Source organism: Quercus lobata, chromosome 6 (assembly GCF_001633185.2).
Source record: "Quercus lobata isolate SW786 chromosome 6, ValleyOak3.0 Primary Assembly, whole genome shotgun sequence".
NCBI classification, from domain to species: domain Eukaryota; kingdom Viridiplantae; phylum Streptophyta; class Magnoliopsida; order Fagales; family Fagaceae; genus Quercus; species Quercus lobata.
This window is the reverse complement of record NC_044909.1, coordinates 10,404,698-10,424,970: the sequence shown is the minus strand read 5'-3', so window position 1 is coordinate 10,424,970 and position 20,273 is coordinate 10,404,698. Positions and strand designations below refer to the sequence as shown.

Genomic DNA, 20,273 nt, shown 5'->3' with positions numbered 1-20,273 from the left:
AGTTTAGTTTGGTTATACCATTACAATGCATATTAGGCATCCTTTCCAAATATGTGAGGAGAAATGTTTTTAATATATTTATCGGTTTTGTTTTGTCTGTATACGCATATTAGGCATTCTTTCCAAATATGAAAGGAGAAATGTTTTAATATATTTTTCGATTTTGTTTTGTTGTATTGTATGTATGTTGTAGTAAACAACATTCATTCCATTAACAGGTGGTCACCTAATGTGCTATGATGGAGGTGCCAATTCATGAAGGTTTTATGGCTTAACACTACAGGTACTTAAGAGCCTAAACCTTTGACAGAGTAGAAAGTATGGATTAGCAAATGAGATTAAGAGTATAAAAAGTCGAGAGAAAGATCATTGTTTATAAATTCTTTATGATGTTTCGAATTTTGATAATGTTCAATGCTTTGATGGCATTGAAAAGTATATTGTTTCATGACATAGAATATATGTGTCTTCTTTAATTAGGATTTGATTGTAGAAGTGGGTTTGATCTAAATTGGAATTTATATTATAGAGACAAGCTAATAATAGGTTCTATATTTGACTTTATGTGACTATTAAGTATAATGGCAAGCACGTGGCTTGCACGTGCTGCCCCAACTAGTGATACCATAAACATGATAACACTCCTATAGCTCTTTATATGACTACTGTACGGCTCTAACTTCTATCACATATAATTATGAAGACCGGTATCGGGGTACCCTGACCAGGAGGCTCAACCTTCATAGGTTAGGGACCACCTTTCTTGCAAGTGATAGGACATTTATAGTTTTGTTTATTAATTTCATGGAAATTTTTAGAGTTTTACACGAACAAGTATTCAAAAATTAAGCATTTATTGACAAAATTTAGGATTAAACTTGGATAACTAGCTTGGCAAAACTCAAAATGATGATTGATCATAGCTCAGCTTCTTAGTAGCATTTCGACAACACTTCCACAATGTGATTGGATTTCAAGCTTGGATCAACCAAATTTTTGGCAGAGCTTCTGTAGTCAGGTCAAAATTATAGGTTTCGAATTATACAAAATTTTGGCAAGGGTTGGAATCTAGCTAATTCAAACCGAACAAAAGTTATCAACAAAGAACTCTTTAAAAAGTTTAGAGGACAAAAAAAGAAATTCTTGCAATATATATATATATATATATATATATGTATATATATATATATAATTTTTGGTTCCGTTCCTAATTCATAAAAGAACCAAGTTCGGTAGAAAAAATGTATTTAAAATATCAACCTTCTAGAAATACCAAAATAAAAAATGTATATTTTTTTTTTTTTTGCACTGAATAATGTATAATTTATTCAATTCTTTGGAACAACCTAGTCTGATTTGCATGCAATGATGATATAGTTCTCTTATTAAACAGTACAGTCTCAAATGGATTTTTAAATCCAACCATACATGATATTTATGATGTAATACTTCTTAGCTCATACTGTGCATATTGAGCTTTCTTTTAAAAAGCATTAATATTCCTGTCTTTCAATGGGGTAGGCAAGATTTGATAGGTATTGAATTGAGGTGGCAAGAAAAACAAAAACGACTAGAGAAAAGGTAGCAGACAGTTGGTCATGAAGCTTATCCATTACAACATGGAAGCATATTTACCCAAATTATTGAGATTCAAATCATAGATAAAATGGACATATATATATATTTGAAGGGGTAGCCCACGATACCTATTTTGTTTACCATAATGTTTAGAGCATCTTTCCTTTTGCTTCCTTTTCTCAATGGCTAATGTTAAGTTCTAGATTAACAAATTTCAATCTAATTTTAATTGAATTTAAAATGTGCTATCAAAAATTTAAGATTACAAATCCAAAATAAATGAAGATGATAAAAGTTGAAGATTCTGACAAGCCTTTAATTGATACTCGAGGGATCGAACAAGTGTCTTCAACCATGCCAAAGACCTTTTAGCTGAATTGGTACCTCCTCATGTACAAAATGCTTAGGGTTTAGGGGGGAAATGATTCGAGCTGCAAGGTTAGCAGCATGTTATAATTATCTCTCAAAAAAAAAAAGTGTCTTCAACCATAATCTTTTGATCATAGTGAAATGAGGTTATCCTCAATTTCTCAATAGTGGCTCATATATATGATCTATATTAACATTTTTGTAATTAGCTTTGTAAGTATAAGTACTTAGCATAATCCAACCAAATTTTAGGAGTCCGCACTTTAAACTTTCAAAATCTAGTTTTTTTTTTTTTTTTTTTGGTAAAATATAATTTATACCTTATAAGTTTGGTAATTATCATTTTAATCCACTAAGTTTAAATTTTGTCAATTTAGTTTGTTAACTTAGGCGACAATCATTTTTGTTAGTTTGTTCATTCGTTAGCATTTGAAAAACACCTCTAATCCTTTTAAAATGACATCATTTCATGTTTGTAACATTAAAAAAATGACTTAAAATAGTGTTATTTTATGAGAGTTAACTATGTTTTACAAATGGTAATGGATGGAAGAAATAATATATATGACCATGTTGACAAAGTTAAAGGACTAAATTAAAATTTAAAATTAAAGAACTACAATGACAATTGACCAAACGAACTAATAGGGCGTATATTGTATTTTTACCTATTTTTAGGTTAAGTATGGAGTATAAAGTAAAAAATTTAGTTCATTTTGATGGTCTCTGAATTGGGCAGTCTGCACTCTATTGGAGCACATTCAAAATCTTACCTAATATCAAAGGGAGATGATTTTTACGCATCAAATATCTAAATCAAAATGGTTGCACTAGCTTTTCATATATACGGCAGTACTCGATCTCTTCCGTAGTCCATGGGGGGAGAGAAGAGAGAAAGAGACTAAGATAATTAATGGAGGAGATGTGCCCATATGTACAGTAGGGCTAGAAGAAATTAACAGACTTAACGCTTGCATAATTACAGGAGAGCAAAGATTATCAAAATAAGCTCTCATATCACTACACAGGAGAGCTTTAGAAGATACAAAAAGTAAGTGCTTGCATGCATGATTACAGGAAAGCTAGCTACCTAAAAGTGCTTTTGCATTCTATATTACATAGCATATTTTCTAACTTGCTACAGAAGAGTATACATATTACTTCTGTAATACAAGAGTATCTATAGTAGTTTACACAAAGTATTTGCAAGAAAGAGCTAGTATTTAAGCCCAGTACCAAAGCGAATTACTTTTTCATTAGTGAAATCCGTATCCAATGTCCCAACATTGATCATTGGAGCAGGCATTTTGCAAACGATCATCATGATCTCTGGCTGTTTCTTTGGAACTTGACTTCGGTGATGAACACTGGGCCTCCTCGACCTGCCATAGTATTCATCTAACAGTGCAAAGCCCTCCATTCCAATCTTGACAAGGTCAGCCTTTGCCTGAGTTGCCATTTTGCTCAAAAGATCAACAACACAAACAGATATAGAACTCAATTAATTGTCTTTGTTTTCTTGATGCAGTTTAAGGTTATAAGTGAAACCCCTTTTATATAGAACTTCCAGCAAGTGACTCTATATTTCCCACCTTATGGCCCAACAGAGAGAACGTTGAACAGAACGTAAAAAAAGATAGAGAAATAAACGAAGCCTCCCACCAATGGTGAATGTTGATTCTCTTCAAAGATGCAAAGTAAAGATAGCTTAGATTTTTATGAATAGATCCCTAATCCGCTTGTAGAAAATTCTTATTTGTTCTTATCTCTTTAATAAATAATTTTAATTCACACCTAAGTTTAAGCTTGTTTATTAAACAAGCTAAGCCTAAATATAATAATGTGTTCATGTAATTTTCATACATGTACACTTGCCATTCAAAGGGCATGAAGAAATAATTGTGTTAAGAATGCTTATTTAATTAAAATTATACTTATTATTCTTATAATTCATTAGTTAGAGGTAGAAGACTTGAACTTTTGAATGTCTTCATTAAAAACTCTTAGAGGTGTCAGTTGAGTTTTAAAATTCTTTACAGTAAAGTGAATTATTGAGGCTGCTAACTTGACTACAAATATCTCAAAATACTCCAAGCTTGCTTTTATATATGAAGTGACTAGTATAACTTATTGAGATCTATTAAGGGGAAAAAAAATACCAGGTTTCTCTTTAAAATTTAACATCATATTAATTAAAAATTTACAGCAATCAATGAAAGAGGACAACAACAACAACAACAACAACAACAAAAAGACAATTTATATATGGTAAGATCTTTGAGATATGAGTCTTGTGATTTAGTGACTATAGCATTCCTTCTTTTTTCTGATAAAGTAAAGATTAAACTTATTGCACACAAACTGTTTTTTAAACATCCTAAAAAATAACTGAAATCATGTTTTTTGAAGTGTGTAAAATTGTGTTAAACAATTTGTGTATAATAAACACTACTCTAACCTAAATATGAATTTGAGTCACTATTTCTCACTTGTTTTAATTTTTTTTTAAAGGATAATTATCATCAAAGCTTGATGATTCCCTCAAACGTACAACATGTACAAGTTGTGCCAATAGCTTATTTATGATCTTCTTAGTACAACGCAAAAATATTCTCGATTATCTATAGAGGGGAAGGTATTTGATGTTTTTGGGAAGGCATAATAAGATTCTTATTGCATGTTTTTTGAGAAAGAGATTCTTATTGCATGTTAGTCTAAAAAGAACAACCGAAAGCATATCCACCGGCATTTTTATCCAAAAATAAATTAGATTGATACATTAGTACATACCTCCTTTAGATGATTCATGAAGTTTGGGAAAATGAACAAGTTTTTATCCCTAATTCCCAATTGGAAAATGATACCAAAGGACAGATGAAGGGCAACACCACTGTGATGCTAATGCTATGCTTCCATTTATTATTTTCCTTTTCTTACCCTCACATTATTTCAATCTAGGACCTATTAATTGCCCACTAATTTATCAGTTTTATCTACTAAAAAACAAAAGCTTACTAATTCCACAAAGCTCACCACTACCGACATGCCCAATGGTCCAACATCCTTTCATTTCAGATTCTTAATCCAATTCTGTGCACCATGCACCAGCCCAAAGTCTACAATACTAGAATTTTTATTTTGTATGATTGTGACTAAACCATCATTACCATGAATTACGCAATGTATATATTCCAATTCATGCTACGCATAGGTCAAAATCCAAAAACAATGCTACAATTCAAATTACATTATAATTTCTCCATAGATTTTTTCTTCTCAATGAAGTTGATTTTACATTACTAAATTGCATCTTTGATCTAAGATATAGATTTTTTACACTCTTGAATTACTTGTCTTTTGTTTGGATCTATCAACTTGTAATTAATCTTGTTTTTTTTTTTTTTTTTTTTTAGAGAAACAAACACACACAGAGGAGAGAGGGAAATGAGTTATAACATAAAAGCACACAAAAACTCTACTAACAATTCCAAAAATAGTAGCATAGGAGGCAAGTGAGACAGTGAGTGTCCCCATGTGCAGGATCTTGAAAAATCAGAATTAAGTAGGTTAGGTACAGATCAATTTGCTTTTGCGCTTGGTCCGAGTACCCAAGGTCAAATTGGGTATTTTTCTTTGATTTCTCTTGAGTTATTGGATCTACGTTTACAATATTTTCACAAAAAATTATAGGTGGCAAATTATTATTAGTTGTAATTTAAATTCATCACTAAAATTACTATTTTTTTTACACTAGTAACAGTCAGTAATAACTTGCCATTTAAAATTTGTTGTAAAAGTATTGTGAAAATGTTGTGAATATAGCATTTGTCGGGTTGAATTTTTTCAAATTTATCAAATAATGGCTATGAAAGTAGAATGAGAATCATTCCATTTAAAGAAAATGTCTAAAGACGCAAATATATATATATATATATATATTGATAAAAAAAAATTTTGAAACATGCAAATATGATTGATTGTAAGTGATAGCTAAAAAAAAAAAAAATCATTTTTAGTGGTTAGTCCAGATGGTAAAAGCTTGCCAATTTAATACGTGTGAAAAAAGTTGTCATTTTTTTTGTGTATGTGTTTGGGAGTCCAATCCACCAAAGGATAAGGACTCAACAGTGATCCTAGAAAATCTAAAAATTCAAAAGCAAATGTTTCAAAAGTTGTAAATCAGAGTTGCTCTAAACCAAATCTTTCAAGAAGTGCGAGACATGGCAAAAGAGACTACTCAAATTAGTCAAACACTCATATAATCAAACTGTCGCTCTCTAAATTTTATTTTCCATTAGTATAAAAAATAAATAAAAAGTATTTAGAGTCTAGTGAAAAATAGATTCAAGTTACGATATTGTAACTATCTCAACAACAGCAACAAAATTCGTCAATTAATAATATTAAACCGAAGCAGTTTCAAAACGATATGCCGAAATAATCCAGCATTTAAATATTATAGTTGACAAAGGAAAAGGGGCACCGAAATTGGAAAGAAAACCCAAAAAATAAAATAAAATAAAAAGCATAAAATCATAGATCCGTTACTTTTGAAAAGCCCACAGCTGAGCTCTGCATGCAAATCGGTCCCCATGCTATAGCATAGCTGCTTTTGCTATCTCCTCGTTATCTCCGCCTGTACCGCGAATCACACACAAACTTGTCACTCTACTCTCGCTCTTGGTTGGTGCGTGCTTCTATCAGCTTCGTTCAAATACTTGGCATTGTTCAGCCACTACTACCACAAATCCTCAAACGCAGCCAGGTGCCGATTCACATTTATCACGGTTTGTTTCACACTTCGTCACACTCAGAGCAACGTCAACAACAACCATGGCCTTTTCTCTTTTGGCTCCATTCTCTTTGCTTTACTTCTACACCCTTCCCGATCTTACTTTCCTATTTTCTGCTGCTAATAAATACTACCACCACTCTTCGTTTCCACTCTCACTTGCTTTCTCTCTCTGGTTCTCTTCCTTTCTCTTTAGTTTTCTTTCGCTTTCAAAGCTTTGTGTGTGATTTGAGAAGCGAAAATATGCGAGACAGGCTCCAGGAATCTCTCTCTGCTCATCGAAACGAGCTCGTTTCGCTCCTTTCCAGGTTCCTCTCTCTCTCTCTCTCTCTGCTTGAATTGATCATGAAATTGATGGCTTGGCTGAGAAATTTGGGTTTTGGAATTGCATTTTGAATTTTTCAAGTACTCTTTTGCGCACACACGCATGCAAACTTTATAACTTGAATCACTTGATAATGCTAACATAAAGGTTTCATGGTTAAGAAAGATTAGCTTTTTGAGATTGCATGTTGAGATCGAAAACATGCAATTGAAGATTTGATGAGAAATTAGGATTTTAGAATTACATTTCTTATTTCTTCAACTATACTCTCTCTCTCCCTCTCCTATACACATGCTTTAATGCAGTGCCGGCTCAATAGTATAAGTCATTGATGCGGCCGCCTAAGGCCTCAAGTGAAAAAAGCCCCTAAACTTTAACCAATAGTATTAATTAAGCCGAAATATTAACAAATAAATAAAATAATATTTTCTTATCAAATGAAAAATAAATAAAAAACAGAAAGAAATGCTATGTTCACAATATTTTTATAAAAAAAAATCCTAAATAGCAAATTGTTAAGAGCTATTATTGATAGTAAAAAAATAATTTTAGTGGTAGGTTCAAATAAAAAACAAGAAGTAACTTAACACCTAAGATTTACTATGAAAAATATTGTGAATATAGCACATCTAAAAGAAAAAAGAAAAGAAAGAAATTAATCCACAAAAAATTTTACAACATTTTTCACAATAGTCGAGTTTGCAAACTTTTACTAATTTTTAATTAGATTCACCACTAACATCATTTTTTTACTCACTATTATCAATCTGCCACATCAACAAATATAAAAAGCTTTGTCAAATTTTTTTGTGTTTAGTAACTTTTTTTTTTTTAAAAAAAATTCTACATGATTCATGTTAATTAATAGTAATTTCACATATGAAACATAATAATTAATTTTCGCTTTAGGCCCCCAAATGCATCAAGCCGCCCCTGCTTTAATGGTTAAGAAAGATCAGGTTTTTGAGATTGCATGCAATTCTTCAAACTCATTGTGGCCTCTCTCTTTCTCTTTCTCTCTCTCTTTTAAGCACACGCATCCACACACAGACGCACATACTGTGGCTTGAATGGTTGATGAGAGACTTTGTTTTGATAACATTGTGTCTTGAATTATTGATGAGTAGGAATGGCAACGGGTCGGGTTCGGGCCGGGTTTTTCCATATCCGGACCCGACCCCCGGGTCTTAAACCGTGGCCCGAACCCGATCCGTTTACTAAACGGGTTTTTTTCCCGGGGCCCGAACCCGCCCCCGTCGGGCCCCATGGGCCCCGCGGGCCCCGTTTAGGCCAACCAGATTTGGGCCCAACCCAAAAAAAAAAAAAAAAAAAAAAAAAAAGAGGAAGAAGAAGAAGAAGAGAATTGAAGCCTAAACAGAGTCTTAACGAAAATCTAATCACACTTTCCTCTTTTTTCCTCTTGAAAATGCAATCTATCAAAACCAAATATTCCTCTTTTTTTCTCACACTTAATCGGTAACCAAACAGAGCCAGAAAATCATGCTTAACAAACCCAAAATCACAAACACAAAAATCCCAAAATCACAAACACAGAAATCATTGAATATACATGTTTAAATAAAAATAATTACAACATTTTCTCGGCGATTTTCTTGCCATCCAAACGGATCCAAGATCTAACAAACCAACCCATTTTCTCAGCTTCTTTTCTCGGTCGAATTACAGAGACAGTACAGCGGTTCGACAGATATTCTTCAACGAAAAGTTGTTTGGGGGTTTGGAGGCTTCGAACTCGCTGAGGAACAGTGGGGGTTTCAATCAGAGGGTGAAGGAAATGTTGAGTGCGAAATGTCCATCGAATGATGCTACACCTGCATCGCTAGTGTACGAGTTTTCTGGGCTTGGTTGGGGTTGTCGTGGTGAGAAGAGAAGAGAGCGAGTGAGGTTTGGTTATGGCTGTGGTGGTCAGAGGAAAGTGAGGCAGTGAGGACTGAGGGAGGCGTGTGTGTGAGAGTTGAGAGATGAAGAGGGAGAGGCGGATGAGTGAGCTGAAATGAGGAGAGGAGTAGAAAATTTTAGGGTTTTTAACTATATATATGTGAGGGTAGTTTAGTAATTATATATATATATATATAACCGGGTCTTATCCGAGTCGGGTTTCGGGTCGGGTTTAGGGTTTTTTGATAAAACCCGGACCCGACCCGCTTTGGGTTTTTTTATTAAAACCCATACCCGACCCTATTCTTTATCGGACCGGGTAAAATCCGGCCCATTAGGATCGGGCCGGACCGGGTATCCGCGGGTCGGATCTAAATTGCCATCCCTATTGATGAGAGCCTTGTTTTGATAACATTGTGGGTTTTGAGAGAATTAGGGACCGTTCGGTAACATTGTTTGTATTTTTTGGAAATACATGAAGGTGAAAACTACATGTAATAACTACGTGTAATGTTATTTAAAAACTGAAAATTGTTGCTTAAAATCTCATACCAAACGGCCCCTTAGCTTTTTGAATATAAGCAAAACTTAGATTTCCCAATTAAATTCAAGATTTCCCAATTAAATTCAACCGCATGATTGTATTGAGCAATGAAGTAAAGAAGTGTTATTTATTCCAAGAACGGTTAAATTTAACCATATGATTTATTGTTCAATACAACTATATAGTTGAATTTAATTCAGGAACATAAGGTTCAACAGCAAAGTAATTGTACTTAAATTTTATTCTTAATGAGGGTTAACTTCTGTTGTCTTTATTTGTCTTGCCAGGTATGTTGCTAACGGAAAGGGGATACTGCAATCTCATGACCTGATAGGGGAGCTAGACAATGTTGTTAAGGAAGACAAATCAATGAAGATGCTCAAGTATAGCCCATTCAGCAAAGTCCTTCAATCTGCACAGGTGAACACACTCACCTTGATTCTCTACCATCATGATATATGATGCATTTTTTTTTTTTTTTTTTGTCATGGATTTGGATCGGCTCCTTATGGTTAGACATACTATTTCAAACTGGGTGTATTTAAATTAATGATATTGTCATAAAATTTCAGTTTTGGTTAGTATTCAAGTGAGGATCACACATGCCTCATTGTGAGGATCACTAGTTTTAATTTTCCTTTCCCCCTCTTGGCGAAAATCTTATTAAAAAAAGAAGGTGACTCCTTAATTAATGTTGTTTGAGTGAGGGCATTTCAGGATTTTGAAGATGAGTGTGTTGGATTGTTTAGAATTAAAAGAAATTATTTTTTTGAATTCAAAATACAATGTGTTAAGACTTGGAATGCATTCTTCGCTTTTGCTCATTTCCACATAAGTCACCTAGACGATAAGTTAGTTCTTGTTCATATGTAATGATTCAGGAAGTTCATAACTCCATGCTGCCTGTAGCAAGGGTTACTTGGTATAAATGAAAGAAAGTTTTTCATTTTACTCTTTAAGATTTGGGGCATTGTGTAATCCTATAGTCTATATGTTTAGTTAGTTTATATATCTATATAGTTATTCTTTCAAAAGGAATAATTTACCTGATTGTATATGATTTATTTGGAACGCCAAACCCAACTTACCTCCCAACATGATGTGGGAGAAGCAGTTTGGAGATAAATCGAAGTAATAATCAATTTAATGGCCTTTTATTTTATGTTATCTTTTGGATTGTTGAATTGATTGATTTTATTCCTTTTATTTTATCATCTTTGTGACTGTTCCATACTAAAAACTTTTGATTCAAAAGTGGTGTAAAAAAATGGCCAACTTTTTTTTTCCATTTCCATTTGTCCATGTACTTCAGAAGAGAATGACAAATTGCATGACTTAATTTTGCTCTGTTGCTTTAGTTCTACAAACTAATTGTTTATATGTTGCTGTAGGAAGCTATAGTTCTGCCTCCTTTTGTGGCTATAGCACTTCGTCCAAGACCTGGTGTTTGGGAATATGTCCGTGTTAATGTCTTTGAACTCAGTGTGGATCATTTGAGCGTTGCAGAGTATCTTCGATTTAAAGAAGAACTAGTGGATGGACAGTAAGGGATCTCTCTGTTATTTAAATCTTGGGTGCTTTGTTTTATAATCCTGTGCTTAGTGTTTGAGTCATCTCATCTGGTATAGTGTTAGACCGGGTAAAAGAGATAGATTCTGTTTCAGTTTTCACTTCTCTTTATCAATGATTGTAATCAGAAATTGGATTATGAAATTTTTGCTATAGGTGCAATGACAACTATGTTCTTGAACTTGATTTTGAGCCATTTAATGCAACATTCCCTCGACCAACTCGATCATCAACCATTGGGAATGGGGTTCAATTCCTCAACCGTCACCTATCTTCAAGTATGTTCCGTAATAAAGAAAGTTTGGAGCCTCTACTTGGTTTTCTTCGTGCACACAAACATAATGGTCATGTAAGTTTAATTGAGCTAAGGATTTCACTGAACATTCTTTCTTGCTGTCATTGTGATGAGCCTTTAGTTGATAACTATTTAATTTCTTTTGCTGAATTTGCCCTTACATGGTATGATTATGTTGATATTCTTTTAGGAACTGGCTACTTCTATTTGGCTTGAATTCATGCTTTGTTGCAATTTATTGTTTAACTTCATGGTTTGGTATGAGCATGAATACAAGCCATATATGGAGTATTTTAGAACTGTAGATGTTACATAAATTTCATAGGGAGGCCTTAAAACCATGTGATGTTAATTTCACTATTATCCTATGCAGGCTATGATGTTAAATGATCGGATTCAGAATATTTCTAAACTTCAGTCTGCTTTGGCAAGGGCAGAGGAGTATCTTTCTAAGCTGCCACCAAGTACACCATATTCTGAGTTTGAATTTGAGTACGCAACTGTATCTATTTTCAAATAGCTTAGCTTTTTTAGCCTTGGAATTTATCACTTGGAAAAAAATCGTTAAATTATTGTCTTTAAACTCTTCACTTTTCTTTTTAGATTACAAGGAATGGGATTCGAGAGAGGCTGGGGTGACATTGCACAGCGGGTGTCAGAGACAATTCATCTTCTGTTGGAAATCCTTCAGGCTCCTGATCCCCCAACCCTAGAGACATTTCTTGGGAGGATTCCTATGGTTTTCAATGTTGTCATTGTGTCTCCTCATGGCTACTTCGGCCAGGCAAATGTGTTAGGTTTGCCTGACACTGGAGGACAGGTACAGTTGTTTTTTATTTGTTGAAATATGGAGATAATTTTTCTACTCTATTTGGTATTTTGGTTGCACAAACTTGATTGTACTATTTAATACTACATGTCTCAATGCATTGCTTCTCCTTGCCCATAAAAGAGTTTCCTTTATATATATGATGACCCTTTCTTAGCAAAATATAAACAAATAATCAAAAAAATTGATGGCCTAGCGCAAATAATTTTATCCTGATACTAACGAGAAATTGTCATGCTGCACAGATTGTTTATATACTTGACCAAGTGCGTGCCTTGGAGGATGAGATGCTTCTTAGAATACAAAAGCAAGGACTGGATGTCATTCCAAAAATTCTCATTGTAAGTGTCCTTATTTACTCACGTAATTTGAAGCATTATTGACATTCAGCTCTCCTTTATCTCCATTTATTTAGTATGGCTTTTAACTCTCATTTTGGTATATTTGTTCCACTTTTATTAATGTCATTTAAGGTTACCAGACTAATACCTGATGCAAAAGGCACAACGTGTAATCAAAGACTGGAAAGAATCAGTGGAACAGAACACACTCATATTTTGCGTGTTCCCTTTAGAACTGAGAATGGAATTCTTCGAAAATGGATTTCAAGGTTTGATGTGTGGCCATATTTGGAGACTTTTGCAGAGGTAAGTGTAGCCAAAACTTTGGTTTTCCATCAATTCGTTTTGTATTTATTTTTTATCTCTCTCTCTCTCTCTCTCTTCTTTTACCCTGTGACAATGTTTCTTAAATGATTGAGAAATTACACCAGGTAGGTTTTCAGTTTAATCTTTTCTTTTTGTTGGCCTAGCTGTGGAGAATGACATTTCACATAGTTTGCTTCCTTGCTGGCCTCACTGTCTCCAAATTGGAGTGTAAAAATAAAAAGGCCAGGGAAACTTATTTGATACTGGAAATCACTTTCAAACATAATTTTCAGAAAGAAATTAAGAGGTTGGGAATTGAAAATTTGGAAGACATTTGTGAGGGCCAGCTATGGGCAATTTAGTGACTCTCAACAGTCAGCAGTTGATAAGCTATTGGAGCATACAACTTCCAAATTTTATGAGAAACTGGATTAGTATGGATTTTGTTTTAGGAGAAGAAAAGAGTTTAGTACAATTAGATAAGCTTTATAATTCAGGTTTTTTTAATAAAAAAACAATGCAAGTATCTGTTATCCACTTTCTCTCATTGCATATATTGGATATTTTTATGATTTTCTTTTTCTTTTTTGGTATGATGATTAGGATGCATCAAACGAAATTGCTGCTGAGTTACAGGGTGTTCCTGATCTAATCATTGGCAATTATAGTGATGGAAACCTTGTTGCAACTTTGTTGTCCTTCAAGCTAGGAATCACACAGGTCTGATGTGATTATTTATTCTGTTCTTTTAGCTGCAATACTAAAAATCAGTATATCCACACAGAGCATATCTACTGGTTTTAATTCTTCAAAAGTATATTTTTGTAGTGTAATATTGCCCATGCATTGGAGAAAACAAAGTATCCAGATTCTGATATATATTGGAGAAAATATGAGGACAAGTACCATTTTTCAAGTCAATTTACTGCCGATCTTATTGCAATGAACAATGCAGATTTTATAATCACCAGTACATACCAAGAGATTGCAGGAAGGTGAGTTTTTTCTTCTTCTTTTTTCTTTAGTTGTTTGGAACTTGAAATGGTTATTTGATCATCATCTATCCTTACAAGGGAATCTCAGTTCAAGGCTGCTCTGAGTTTCTAGTAGTAACCATTGAGTTTATATGCATACTTAGGACCAACTAGATGATCTATTTTTTGGTTTGGCTAACTGGAATGCCACTCCAAATTTGTTGCTAACCCTTTTTTTTTTCACGCCAAGATGATAGTTCTTTTTGTTTAAGTCAAAATAGCCTAACATTTTTGTTCTTTGCCTCAGCAAGAATAATGTTGGACAGTATGAGAGTCATACAGCTTTCACACTCCCCGGGCTTTATCGAGTTGTTCATGGGATTGATGTTTTTGATCCCAAGTTTAATATCGTCTCTCCTGGAGCAGATTTGACCATATATTATCCGTACACTGATAAGGAAAGGAGACTTACTGCTCTACATGGTTCGATTGAAGAACTCTTGTATGGTACTGAGCAGAATGATGAGCATGTGTAAGTATCTTTTTGTGTTATATTGTAACTTCTATCAAATCTTGGATAAGATTTCTTTCAAAAATAAAAAATTGAAGGAAATATTTATTAAGCATCGGATTATACAAATCACTCGAACCATTGATAATTGATCTGATAGTTCGTAAATGCGGGATGCAGTGGTGTGTTGAGTGATCAATCAAAACCTATCATCTTTTCCATGGCAAGACTTGATAGGGTAAAGAACTTAACAGGTCTAGTTGAGTTCTATGGTAAGAGCAACAAGTTAAGAGAACTTGTAAATCTTGTTGTGGTTGGTGGTTACATGGATGTGAAGAAGTCCCGGGATAGAGAAGAAATGGAGGAGATAAAAAAGATGCATGGCCTCATTGAGAAATACAATTTGCATGGGCAGTTCCGATGGATAGCAGCCCAAATGAACCGTGCTCGTAATGGAGAGCTCTATCGCTATATTGCAGACACAAAAGGTGCTTTTGTGCAGGTATATAGTGGCAATGTATAGTGCAAATTTTGATTAAAATCAATTAAAATCTTTTTTTTGTTTTAACCTGTTCTTCTTTTACTTGCAGCCTGCTTTATATGAAGCTTTTGGTCTCACAGTTGTTGAAGCCATGACTTGTGGCCTTCCCACGTTTGCCACCTGTCATGGTGGCCCTGCTGAAATCATTGAGAATGGTGTTTCAGGATTTCATGTTGATCCATATTACCCTGATCAGGTTTCTGCAATTTTGATTGACTTCTTTGAAAGTTGCCAGAGAGATCCTGGCTACTGGGACAAGATCTCAGATGCAGGGCTTAAAAGAATCTTTGAAAGGTCTGTTTTTGCATTGTTAACATTAGGACAATTTTTGCCTTCCTCTATGTAACTGATTTGGCATTCAATTCTATAGGTACACATGGAAGATATATACTGAGAGGCTACTGACTTTAGCTGGGGTTTATGGATTCTGGAAGTATGTGTCTAAGCTAGAGAGGAGAGAGACGAGGAGATATCTGGAGATGTTTTACAACCTCAAGTTCCGGAATCTGGTTAGTGTCTTATCCTTCCCAATTCTTCTTATGAACCAAATTGCACTTGGAATGTCTGGACTCTTATTTGCCATGATCAGACAATTCGATGATGATCAAGTAGTTCTGTTTCCTTGGTTGGAGTCAGGATTGAGGAATCTATACTTTTTTGTGTGTGTGTGTGCGCGCACACGTGTGCACATGTATCATGGCATCAATGGTTGAACTATTAGGCGAAGTCCTTGTTCTGGTCAGATGATGATCTGACTTTGATACTATTTATTGTAGTCATGAACTGTCACTAGAATCAACTAGTGTCAGCATGAGGTATGCTTTGTTTCGGGTAAAGCATAAACTTTTTAGGGCTTCACATTTATTAGAAGAGAATTTTTTTTTGTTAAACCCATGCCCCAATCTTCTTTTCCTTAATACTGGTCACAGCCTAGAACTAATCTTCATTGATACCAAACACAGCCTTCCCAATTGCTCGATTTCAATCTGCATAGAAAATTAATTGAATTCTATGACCTTTTAGATGAATTATCATATCTTGAAGTGTTTGCTTTTCTTCCTCTTCTTCTTTGTGTGTGTGCATGCTTGTTTTCTTTCAGTTTGGTAACTGTCTTCATTGCCTTTGTGGTGTTTCAGGTGAAGTCCATTCCGCTGGCAGTTGATGAGCAGAATTGAAATGTATGTGCTGAAGAAATTCTGTTTGTTAGTGTTCAGTATGCATGTGATGAACAATGTTCTTGTTGCTGTTTAATAAGTTTCCAGGAATGACTTTGTTGTAATTTATTTTCATTCGGTAAAACTATATAGTAAATTCCCAATGGCTAGTTTCAATTGAGAACCATAAGGGAGCATCAGAGTTTCTATTCTGGTTTTGAATGGGAAATATTTACGCGAGAATGATGTGTTAAACTATAAAGCATCTAGAATATACTATTTTCTGGCAACAGGAAGGCTGTCATTTTTAACTCCAAGGAATTGGTCTAGTGGTTCTCAAGTCTCACATGAGATCCTAAGTTTAAAATTCTTATGCACTTTGGGGCAAACCCAAAGGAATTCCCCCCTCTAAATGTTTGGTTTTTGTGGGATGGGTAGACCTCATGGAATAATCAAGTGCTCGAAAAAGTCAGTTTAAGGTTTGGAAACCCTAGTGAAGGTTGCAATTTACAAAAAATATAAATAATTAATTTTCTTATTAATATACCCAAAAACCCCTTTTAGTCATTTGTCATTTTTGTTGACATATTAATGTTTGTTTTTGTTTTTTTTTTTTAACAAACAAAGATATTCAGACTTCTTCAAATATCTTATTATTCCCTAAGGTATATGTAGTCCTTCCATCCCATACACACCAAGTTGTTATTAGGAGAAATTCCTCAAGATTAGAACTAGAGTTGATACTATCTAATTAGTGAGATCCACCATGAACGTAAGAGGAATGAGCACCACGTCACTATACTCAAGAATACTTAATATTTTTCCCACCTTGATGACCCTAAATCCTTCCTTGTGATCTATAATTGAGTTATAAGGTCTGTGGAAATTCCTAGAACAAAATTAAAGCTAGCCGACTAACAAATTAAATGGTCATGGAGGAGGCTCCCCCTCTCTTGGAAGGCTTAGGGTTCCCTTTAAGCTACCTTCTATATTATTTCCATTACTTGTGATGGCAAGGAGAAAACCCATTGTGCAGTGAGCATATATAACCATACTCTCACACAAAGGTAGACCCCACAAGTGTGGGATCCACCTTTATGTGAGAAGATAGTTACATATGCACGATACATTATGCAAGGCTGTCCAAATTATTAGGTCGATTTGTTCTAAGGCCCTAGAATGCTCATGGTCATAAACCATGAAAAAGAATTCTTATGTGTGTGATATCTTTATCAATTGCATTCCACTCATCAATTAGTTAATTGGTATGAGTTAGCCCTATTTCACTTTGGCCTAAATTCCAGTCAATATGGTGATTTTTGGGAAAAATGTGAACAAAACATTTTTTTTCCTTGATATTATATATATACTATTTCCTTCTTAGAATATGAATTTTGAAGTTTATTTTTTATTTAATTTTATCGTTATGAGTAATTTGAGTTACTAAGTTGATTCATTTGAATTTTTTTTTTTTATTTGATATGTGAATTTAGTCATATTAGGTTAAACTATTGACTCATACTAAATTAATTGGATCTTTGTTATGTAATTATGATGTTACGAATGTGTAGTGATTGGTTTTTAATTGATAATTTGATATGGTGGCAAAACTATATGATAAAAACTTAGGTATATTTATTTTGTGTTAGAAAAAAAAATCATTTTTTTTTATATTTAAAATTAGTTGTAACTTCAAAAACATTCTGTCAAAATAAATTGGTATTGAAATATTATGTTCCAAACTCCTAATGAACAAATTGAAATGGTCATTGGAATATCGTTGACAACTTTAATATACAAATTATATATATATATATATATATATCAACCTAAATTACACATGATAGTAATTTGGTCACATTAGTTAGTGTTGAGGTCTAAAAAGTCACAATACCCAAGACCAAAGAAATAAGCGCAAGGAGGCCACGAAAAAGAGAAGAAATAGTAAGCCCAAGAGGCTTGAAGCCCAAAAAGCATCAAGAAGAAAAAAAGGGGAAGCCCAAAAGCTTATGAGAAAAGAAGAAAGAAAATGAAAAGAAGCCCATATCAAAGGATTGAAGAAGAAAGCTGAGTCGAGATCCTCAAAGACTACCAAAAGGGGGCCACGAAAAAGAGAAGAAATAGTAAGCCCAAGAGGCTTGAAGCCCAAAAAGCATCAAGAAGAAAAAAAGGGGAAGCCCAAAAGCTTATGAAAAAAAAAAAGAAAGAAAATGAAAAGAAGCCCATATCAAAGGATTGAAGAAGAAAGCTGAGTCGAGATCCTCAAAGACTGCCAAAAGGCTTGGATCCCCCCAGGCATGTAAGCACAGTCAACAAAAGATTAAGACAGTTCAAAAGAAAAAAACAAAAAGAAATACAAGGAACAGAGGAGAAGCCACGTCCTTCTCAAGCGGCAAACGACCCAGCAAGAAAAGAGGAAATAATCAGCGACCTCTCATAGCGCAAGTGGGTAGCACCTCAGGGAACCAGAATGAATAAGTATAAAAAAAGGAATAGCAGCGGAAGACTTTCAAACTAGCAGAGTGGGATTTCACCCGTTTGAGAAAAAAGATAAAGAAGAAGGACGACCAAAAGTTGGATCGAGAAGAGTGTGACCTCAGCATATTCCAAAATAGGGAGTCAGCTATGGACTTTCAAAGAAACAAAACTAAAAGAAAGGAAAGGATGAAGAATAAGGAAACTGAACCTACTGGGCGATGGGCACAATACATACTTTGGTACTCAGAGGGCAAAACAGGGGAATCAATAGTTCCCCTGGGACTCCAGAATATCACTATAAAAAGGGGGAGAGGAATGCGAAGAAGGGCAGAGAAATTTGGGAGGGGAGAATCATTGATAAAATACTGTTGAGAAGAAAAAACTCAGAGAAAATTAGTAAAATTATTTCCCGGTATCCTAGAGAAAGCCACTATAGCACATACTCAGATTCAAAAAGAATCAAATTTTGCAAGCCTTAAGGGTTAGAATAACCATTTAAGACTGTAATCTTTGAGCTTGCTTGAACCTTATATCACGTCTTAGTGAGCATACTATAACTATAATAAAGAAAATTCAATAAAATATTCTCTACTGATTTGAGGATCCCTAACCATTATTTTGTGTTTTTATTTTGTTCTCTGCATTACTTTGCTGTTTGATTTGTTGTTCAATACAAATGTCCTTGTTTGTTAGTTTATATGTATTGTAGGAAGCATGCCCTGTGCACCACTTGATTCTTAAACAACCCTTTAGCTGTGGTGAATCAAAACCCGATCCACCAAACTACAACTATTCGGCCCGGTATCCTTGGGCCTGAGTGTTGCAGAAAAAGCACTCTCACAGTTAGTAACTCACATCATATTGATATATTTTTATATATATTATTTATAATAAAAAAAATTATTTCATTATGATAAACCAAGAATGTATTGACCCATTGTGATAAGTTAACCAATTAATTTAGCCAAGTTAATTAATTATTTCAATTAATATGCAAAATGCGTGGTAGTACAAACAAATCATCAATTAATTAAATATAGTGGAAATTAAATTGACACATTGATTTGTTTACGAATGGGGAAAACCTACACGGTAAAAACCCCACCAAGTGATTTTAAGGTCACCACTTCCGAGAATTTACTATTATCAAAACAAGTGGTTACAAGTAAAGGAATCTCAGTACCTTATACCAACCTACAATTGAACCCTTACCCCAATACTCAATTGGACTTGTTCTATAATGACAATCTTTCATTTTCAATGCACGGCACCTTTTAGCTGCGGTGAATCAAAACCCAATCCACCAAACTACAACTATTCGAATCGGGATCCTTGGGCCTGAGTGTTGCAGAAAAAGCACTCTCACAGTTAGTAACTCACATCATATTGACATATTTTTATATTTATTATTTATAATAAAAAAAATTATTTCATTATGATAAACCAAGAATATATTGACCCATTGTGATAAGTTAACCAATTAATTTAGCCAAGTTAATTAATTAATTCAATTAACATGCAAAATGCGTGGTAGCACAAACAAATCACCAATTAATTAAATGCAGCGAAAATTAAATTGACACATTGATTTGTTTACGAATGGGGAAAACCTACACAATAAAAACCCTACCAGGTGATTTTAAGGTCACCACTACTAAGAATCCACTATTATCAAAACAAGTAATTACAAGTAAAGGAATTTCAATACCTTATACCAACCTACAATTGAACTCTTACCCCAATATCCAATTGGACTTGTTATATAATG

The 20,273-nt window shown here is 34.0% G+C and overlaps 1 protein-coding gene across 1 annotated transcript; it reads left to right on the top strand.

Moving 5' to 3' along the window:
* The first annotated feature begins 2,511 nt into the window (after positions 1–2,511).
* Positions 2,512–16,160, top strand: LOC115995023 (sucrose synthase 2-like). The gene is made up of 16 exons (XM_031119424.1): positions 2,512–2,528; positions 6,973–7,047; positions 9,795–9,927; positions 10,899–11,050; positions 11,233–11,425; positions 11,745–11,863; positions 11,975–12,191; positions 12,446–12,541; positions 12,674–12,847; positions 13,451–13,567; positions 13,676–13,842; positions 14,129–14,353; positions 14,513–14,834; positions 14,923–15,167; positions 15,244–15,382; positions 16,010–16,160. Exons 1-16 carry the CDS (start codon positions 2,512–2,514, stop codon positions 16,046–16,048), a joined length of 2,430 nt encoding a protein of 809 aa, XP_030975284.1. The 3' UTR covers positions 16,049–16,160.
* The last annotated feature ends 4,113 nt before the right edge of the window (positions 16,161–20,273 follow it).